The 8,801-nt window shown below is 39.3% G+C and overlaps 1 protein-coding gene and 1 long non-coding RNA gene across 2 annotated transcripts in view; one reads left to right on the forward strand and one right to left on the reverse strand.

The window, feature by feature from the left end:
* Positions 1-1,153, reverse strand: part of LOC309352956 (polycomb complex protein BMI-1) — a 19,816-nt gene extending 18,663 nt beyond the window's left edge. The window contains exon 1 of the mRNA XM_081881781.1: positions 875-1,153. Coding sequence (XP_081737907.1) covers positions 875-1,013 — 139 coding nt within the window. The 5' untranslated portion in view covers positions 1,014-1,153. The remainder of the gene's footprint in view (positions 1-874) is intronic.
* Positions 1,154-1,685: 532 nt separating this feature from the next.
* LOC309326198 lies at positions 1,686-3,616 on the forward strand. Its single transcript, XR_014150224.1, has 2 exons — positions 1,686-2,620; positions 3,477-3,616. It is a non-coding gene; the product is annotated as an uncharacterized lncRNA (long non-coding RNA).
* Positions 3,617-8,801: the final 5,185 nt, after the last annotated feature.

Here is an 8,801-nt window from a genome sequence, read left to right on the forward strand (position 1 = left end):
AAAGCGTCTCAAACAAACGCCCTCCTTCCTCGGCTAAGCGAAAGCGGCGGGTCCCACGTCAACAACCAGATCCCCCTTGGCCAGCAGGCAACGGCCGGTCACCGATCCAGGGTTTCCCGCACAGAAACAGGCCGAGAAAATAATAATAATAATCCTCATAATGATCATCATAATAATGGAATGCAGTTTCAGAGCTGCATTAAGGAACAATGACATGAAAAGAAAGCCCTATTCATGCGCAGCCCAGAGAGCCTTGGTCGTGAGGTTGCAGCACGGAGCCTTCCTAAAATAAATCAACCCGTTTAGAAGCCTGACCTTTGCAAATAACAATAACAATAATAATAATAATAATGACGCCGCTAATCCCAGGGACTGCAGTAAATAACTCGCCGGGGGAGGGGGGGGAAGGGAAGTGAAAATAAACCGACCCCCACGCGACGGAGGAGGGGAGCCGACATCCAGCACAAAGCTGCCTCGGCAAAGAGGCTTTTAGGCCAGGAGCGAGCGAGAGGAGCGTTGCTGATTTTCTGCAAGGAAATGACAGCCGCCGGGAAATGGAGGAGAGCAGCAACAATAACAGACAGAAACAAAGAGCGAGACTGGCTGCAGGACGTGGGCGGCTGCCTTTCTCGGCGAGGCAGAAAGCACTTCCTGAGTTTCAGGGGAAGCGGCCGAGGCTGGTGCTGGAGCTGCGGGCAGCAAGCAGCCCTGACAATGCGCCGAGGCTGCGGGGAGAGAAGCCGAGGCAAGCGCGGGGGGAAGAGCCACCTCCCCCGGCCGGCCGCCCGGCCTGCTTCTCTCTCCCTCTCCGGTTCCGCCCTGCAGCTTCCCTCCCCGGCGCCTGAGCTCCAGCTCCTCCCGGAGCAGCACTTACCTAGCGCGGCCTGGCCGGCCTGGCCGCCCAGCAAGGCACCGAAGGCGGCCTGCAGCAGAGCCTCGTAGGCTCTGGGGGAGAAGCAGCCGCGCTCGGCCAGGAGCTGCAGCCCGCCCTGCACAGACTCCGACAGCTCCATTGTGAGCCGCGCGGTGACCTTCGACACGCCGCCCACGTGATCCCCGCGCTCAGCTGATCCCGCGGCGAGAGGGAGCGGGAGCTGCTGCAGCGGGGGCGGCGGTGGATTTCAGCCCCGAGCCTGCGAGGAAGGAGGCGCTGCTGCCGCCGCCGCCGCCTTCACCGTTGTTGCTCTGGTGGCTGCGAGTTCAACGTCCACTTCCTCTTTCTTTCTCTCTTTCTCTCTTTCTCTCTCTTTCTCTCTCTCTCCAGGCATTCCTTGAGTATAAACTCCCTTTCTTGTCCTTGACCCACAACCCCCTTCCTTTCATTTTATTTTCTGCTCGTTTTGCATTTCATACACAGTAAAGGAAAGGGCCAGCCGCCGCCGCCTCCTTTCATTTCTGGCTGGGGGTGTACCTCGGTTATATTTTGCTAACGCACATCGAACCGTTTTCAGGTTTTATTTCATGGCTAAGGAAACTGTCCCCACATGGTAGTTATTTGTAAAGGTGGCTTTGGACGTAAACCTCTCTTTCTCTCTCTCTCTCCTTTCCGTATGCTTTGTAGACATGGGATGCTGTTTTCCTTAAGCTATAGGCAAATGGGTTTTGGATATTCAGAACCACAAAAACTTCTTAAGGAATTGCATAGAAGCTGCAAAGGCAATAATGACAACTTTATCGTTTATTATATACTGTAATCTTCATTTCCCCCTGCATTCTAGCTTTAAAACAACACAGGGTTGTTGCTTTTTAAAAAATAGTATTCTTTATTCATCTGTAGCTGTGCTGATACATTTATATAATTTGCAAAAGCATTTTAGTGGTAACTGTTAAAAATGTTGCTCTTAATATTTTTATGATATAAAATGCCATTTTTTGTGTTTTATAAGACACTGACTGCAGTTTCATTAGTTTCTGCAGAGTAGATTCTTAAAATTAAAGGTCGGCATTTTTATAGATGGCCTACTGCTAAAGTAGGAAGGGGAAAGGGGAAGTTTCATAAGATTTTATTATTTATTTATTTATTATATAATTTATGAGTCACCTAACCAAGATATTCTCTAGGCAACAGCAGAATAAACAAAGAGAATTTGGTAAAAAAAAAAAAAACCCTCAGCACTAGTTCAACAATAAGATCCAGCCATAAAGTTCAACTCAGCATAAGAAAGTGACAAATTCTGGAAACATTTAAGTTGACAGTCCCTTCTCCCCCATTTTATTGTTCTTGACGCTATGGGGAAATTGCTAAGAAAACATAATATTAATATTATTAAAAATAGATGGGTTAAAGAAGAAGTCATGACCTAACTTCACAATGAAAACATTTGCTCTATTTTTTCTTGTTGGAGTTTGACTCATTGGGTGATGGATTGTATTAACAGCCTGAACACCAGCCAAATTGATTCTGCGAAGTTACAATTGGATTTTGTGAGCGATTTATGATTTCTACATTTATTACAAGTCACTTGGCTACTTCTGGACATGTCACTTTCCTTGTTACAGATAACTGAACTCATTCACTAGCAGGCTACTGAGGAATATTGGGGTAAAAGCCTTTTGGAAGATCTATCTTTAAAATCAAATTGGAGTTGCATAGCACATATTTATCATCTCCTATGCATAGGTGAATATGACTTTTTTGTTGTTCTATATTCACGTCAGTAACATGTAAAAACAAATGGCACCAGCCATACTCGTGCACAAAAGACTGCAGCTCTGTGCCTTTGGGAGTAAGTGCCATTGAATATACTGGAACTTCTAAGTAAACATACATAGGGCTGGGTTTTTGGATGGAAATGACATTTCCCCTGACTTCATGAGAAGCCTCCAATTTGGTTGAAGTGACAATGGATTTTATCTTTACATACTAGGATGCAACAAGATGTAAATCCCCCCCTTTTTAAAACAATATAGTGTTACATGCACTGAAATTGTTGTGTTTAGAATGTCATGCACACTGATGGTGCTGTAACAACATATATATCATTTGTATTATTTCAGGGGGGGAATGTAAGCTATTCAGGCCAATGAATAGTTTTGCATAAAAATTGAATGGCAGTAATACTCAAAACATAAATAAGTTTGGCACCAATTTTATTTTCAGTTTGGTGCCATGTTAAAACCCAGTTATTTGCCCATGCTTTTAGTAATTGTTAATTTCACTGCTTAATTTGTAATGAACACTGCTTGTGTTTTAAGATTATTTATTGTTTTTCTACAACTGATCAGTAGTTAGATTTGTTGTTTTAATGACTGATGTACATCACCTGAGTGCTTGGATAGAGGGTGAGTTCTTAATTATTCAATTATTGTTAATTATTCAAAACTGGCTTTCATTAGGCACTCTCTTTTCAGTTATGATTTTTTTTTAATGATGAAGGAAATGGAAAGGTACATCAAAAATCATTAGGCAACTGATTAACGGCCTGAAAAAGGACCTGAAAGTTAACTGGAGAAAACTATTCACAATTGTGTTTCAGAACGCAAAGAACCATAGGCTTTTTTTGTTCCTAAACAGAGGAAGGAGCAAAAGCAGGATTCCAGGGTCTAAAGCTGCAGAATTGCAAAGATTGATTGACTCTCTTTTAATCAATTATTCACAATTAAAAAATTAATCATATCTAACCTGTATGTATTACCAAAATGTCATCATAGTTGCTTTTTCAGATGGCGAAATAAACATAACTTACAATTGAATACACAAAGCTAGTGCTACTACTCTTTGCTGCAAGGGCAGAGCATCTTTTTCATTTCCTATTGTTTCCCACAACTACCAAAATAGCCTGTAACACCCCTCCATACAAATATGTGCTCTTAACTCTCAGCAACACTGATTTATCATCAGTTAACACATGCTGTCCTTTTAATAGCAAATCATGCACATTCATAAAGTGAAATGAGGGGGAGAGAGGCCTCATATTTATTCATATGGGCTGGGATCCAAAGAACCCCTTAGTCTTCACACCAAGGTCTTCTGTAATTTCTAAAAGTTTATTCTTTGGGCAGATGCTTGCCACAAGCACCCTAAGATGAAATTTCCATGTCACATCAGGAGGTGGGGTTGGAGGAAAAAAACAGTAGCTCCAACACCCTCTTGGGCTTGTGGAGCTTTGGTTCCTGAGTTTTTGGATCCTGGCTGTCGTTTGTTAACATCATGCATCAGAATGTCTGCACTGTGGCCAGAACCTTCTGCTGTAGAAGTCTGCCACAAATGGTACTTCTTCCAAAGTAGCCTCCCAGTCTATCATTTTCTCTCTCTTGTGATCTCTTTTAAAAAGGCACACTCAAATAGGACAAGGTACAGCAGCACTAGCCTTGCAAAGGTATTCAGAAAGGCTCACCTTTATTACTGTAGTAAGCTACACCCCCTGTAGTAAGCTACACCCCTGCTTTATTGGAACTTTAATTTGTTGGAAGAGGGAAAATGACAATATATGGATTGCTAGAGAGACTACATACACAGACAAAGGTAGAAATTAGGACTATTTTACCTGTTACATATTTTATCTCATATATGTTTTATCTCATATTTCTGTAACCCTTGGCACATCTTCCCCAGTAATAATCAAACCTGCCTCATACATATTCACTTCCTTTTTAATCTAAAAAGTGATGATTTTAAATCAACAACTGGTAAATAAATAGTAGCTGCCATTTTGCTTGTCAAGTGATATTCTGCTACTATTTTTTCACTTGCTACCTTTTGTTGGCAGGTTAGGGTCTTCTGTCAACAGATTCTAGCTGGGAAGCTGTTAATAGTAGTTATTTCCACCAAAACCTTAAAGCTGTAATTAACTAGGCAGCAGTGCTTTCCTGATTAAGAGAAAGAAGTGCCAGTAGTCATATATTGATAAAAGTGCCGTGGTTGCCAGCACAAAATGGCTGCCACGAGCAGCAAATAAAGCGGTGACAATATTCCATACTGGTGAATACTGCCATCCAAAAAAGCCCTACTGGGGAGTAAGCCCTATTTAACTCAATGGGACTTTGTTCTGAGTAAGCATGTAAAAGAATGCTTTATAAGCCTCAGAGTGATCAGCTAATGGAGTTGTATAATAACATTTCTTATTATTTCTCCTCTTCAAAACACAAGGTATTATCAACTGCGGGTACAGCATCATCAGTTCATGATGGAAGTCAGGGAGAGGTTTAGTTGGTTGAGAATTGTAACAATTAATAGTGCTCTTTTTAGTTAATTAAACCATGGCAATATTACTGTCGCCTCTGAAAACACCACATTCATTAAATACCTGTTTATCTGGGCCTTTGGTCAAATGGTTCTCTTTCCTCCTGCTGCATTGCTGTTCTGTGGTGCTTTCAAATTCTGTTCTGTGATGTTATCTTATGATCTTAAAATAAATTGTACTTATTTTAATTGTACCATTTTTGTAACCTACCCTGGGATCATTTGATGAAGGGCAGGTTATATGTGCAAATAAAAATAATAAATAAAGATACCGGAAGTTTGAAATAAAGGTGCTATGAATGTTCAGCAGAGGTGCAGCTCACCTTAGCAATTGTTAATGAGATTAGTGCCTACTGAAAAGTTATATTTTCATTTCTTTAAAGAAACCTGAGCACTCCTTCCCTAACACTTTTCTAGACAAGGCCAAACAAATTATCTCGCTCTGCAGGGACTGTCTGTTTTCCCCTCCTTTGTCCTGAGCAGAGACAATCCAGCCAGTCAAGCATTTTAAGTAACAAAATATTTTATTGTTCTCAGTCACCCATGAAGGATCTGTTGCTTTCAAACCTCACCATTTATTATTATTTTTTGAACCGATGGGGCCACCAAAAAATATAATTCAAGTTACTCTGTGTCTCTTAATTTCCCATTATGCCATTGCTAATGATCACTGACTGGATGTACCAAAGGGAGTGTTTGTAATTAAGATCCAGCCTCCTCACCATAGCATCAACAAGAAAATATGCTTCTCAGCTGCAGGATCTGTCCCTTAATACCCCTTGCATAAAATGCAGCATGTACAAACACACACAGAGAGAGAACACTGTGTTTTGCTAATAATGAATTCAAGAAGCAAAATCTGCCATGCGTCTTGACACAGTATTTTTGTTTTGATACCTTGCCATCAAAGTGAAAGTTTGAAGGGTAATGACCTCTGATGCCCTCAACCCACACATCACAGTCAGTTTTATTTTTTACTCTGCCAGAAGAAAGTAGCAGAAGAACAGAGAAGGACATCAGAAAGGAAAATAAAAATATCTCTAGCTCAGTCTCCCTTCTAACAAGTACTGTATCTCTTTTGTGTTTGCATGAAGGAAAACAGTGTATTTAAAGAATTGGGGGGAGGACGTAGGAAAAAAACGGTGGTAGAAATGTTATGTTTACGAAGCAAAGCCCAGGGTGGACAAAACTGATGTATAAATTACCTCATATTATCCTGTGTAAAGTAAATTTTAAATCTTACCAGGCCCAACATTTCAGTTTAGCATCCTTTATTTTTAACTGAAAGATCAAAGTCAGTTCCTACCATATAGAGAAGTCTAAAAAACCCATATTTGTTTTTGAGTAGGTTTTCTGAAAAGGGCATATTGAGGGACAAAAGCTCACAAAGGAAATACTGTACAATTCGAATATAAATTACTTGATTAGTTGGACTAATTGCCACAACCTAACAAAAAGCCTTAGCTTAATAACTAAATGCATAGGACATGTTGCATTAAATCCAAATGCCCCCCCCCATTTGATTGCAACAAAGCTCAGGAATTAGAAAAAAAACTATTAAAAAAGGTATTTACTTAAACAACAAAACAAAACCTGGAACAGAATTAAGGGAGAGGAAAAAGAGAGGATTTTGCATTTTCTGCAAAACTCTTAGTGATGTCAAAAGCAGTTTAATTTGACTGATGGAACGTTGTATAGCCTCTCCTCTTTGGTAGGAATTCCCTTTCTCTCTCTTTCTCTCTCTCTTTTACTTGTAAAAAGGAAAGCATGAAAAATAGACCTTGTTGTGTGCTGCTGTCCTAGTGACTTCAAGCATAGCTAAACAAAACAAAAACCCCAAACGCCACAGCCTATGAACAAATAAAATGGCCCAGAAAATGTTTTGCATTTACTCTTTCCTTTACAACTTGTACATATAGTTTAAGAAACTAAATACATCCATGGATAAAATTATTATTTGCTGCTCTTTTTAGATGGGGTGAGGGGGGGGGTGAGGGTTGGCACTAAGAAATGTGTATCAAGTATAGAATGCAGCGTTCATTAAAATAAATAAATCTGCCACTATACGTAATGGGGATTTCCTACAATATACAGTAACTATTTTGCAATTAAGTGGAATACCAATGAAGAAAATGCATGCAAGATACATTGCTTTTTTAACTTTTGAGTTTGTTTTTTAAACAGATTTCACTTTGATGGCTTCATATTTTATTTCTCTTTATCAATTAAGTTCCCATCTAGATCTATTTGCTCTACATTTCCTACTCTGAAGAAGTCCATCTGCTTGAGCAAGAGTGAAAATATGCCGGAAGGGCATATATGAGTTAGGGCCTTTTAAATCATTCTGTTTAGCTGATTGATTTTTAATCCTTTGGAGAAATGCTAAAAAAAGATGCCTTACTGGGAAATAACGCACTTTAAAAACTTCAGTGGTATTTTTAAAACATAGCAATGGAAGTTCAAGCTCCCTGCCGATTCACTTAAAATATTGAATCAAATTTTAAAGATTTATTTTAAGATCAATTCCAGGCAACAGAGGTCTGTTCAAATCAGAGACACAGAGACAAGAGTATAAAGCTGAGGTCTTTAAAATAAGTAGTTTTAATTAGAAGTACTGGACACTATTAAAATGCAATATCTAATTAATATATTTGGGCTTCATTCACTGGCACAGGCATCAAAACTGCTGCAGTAGTTCTGTTAACAGAAAGATGAAACAGGTACAGATGGATTCTAAGATTCCTTGAAAGATCTGAAACAGGACATTTTAACTGTTCAGAAGGTGTAGTTCCCACAAGATAGCAGCCAGAAATTCAGTCAGTGTCTAATAGAAGGCAGTGCTGAGATTTCCCCTTTCACATATTTTAATAGTCCTTTGAATTGGGGCTTGCTGGGACATTTGGGAACTTATGTGTACTGTATATGCAAAAATACAAATCACATTTACTGAATGATGTAACGCAGCTCACAGAACAATAGATAAAATTTTTGTGTGTACATTTTAAATATACATTTTTTTGCTAATCAGCACAATCTTAAGTTTATTATGTAGTGTCCCCAGTTGTTGAGTCTCTGCTACCTTGGTTATGTAAAATTCTTGCTCCCATTTAGCACTTTCTTAGTTAAAAAATATATAAAGCACTTCTGCATTTACAGAACAGTAGCAGTGAGGCCTGTAAATGACACCTGACTTAAATTGACGGGAGAGAAATTCATAATACATTAACACTACCATTTAAGTTTTATACAAAATTTAAGTTTACAGCAGGCAGAGAAGCCAGATTTAATAAGAACAATGTTTGTTCTTAATTTCTATCTCTTCTATATCTGCATTTAACCGTATCTTTTGAATGCACATTCCTCATTCATGTCAATTGCCACAATGTGACAAATATTGAATAATCCACAGAATATATTGTCAGGGCAATGACCATTTTTATTTGCAAGTAGAATGCAACTCTGAAAATAATCCCTACCTAAATATTCTCCACATGTATAAAAGTTTCTGAATTAGTGGTGAAACATTGCTATACTGTAATATATTCCCTACATGTAGGTTTCTGGCTACTGAGTTTTACTGAGAGAAGACTTGACGGTTGTCAATGTTTTAAGACCATCT

The sequence above is a fragment of the Podarcis erhardii genome, assembly GCF_964252035.2.
Source record: "Podarcis erhardii genome assembly, chromosome: 12".
In the NCBI taxonomy this organism is placed as follows: Eukaryota; Metazoa; Chordata; class Lepidosauria; order Squamata; family Lacertidae; genus Podarcis; species Podarcis erhardii.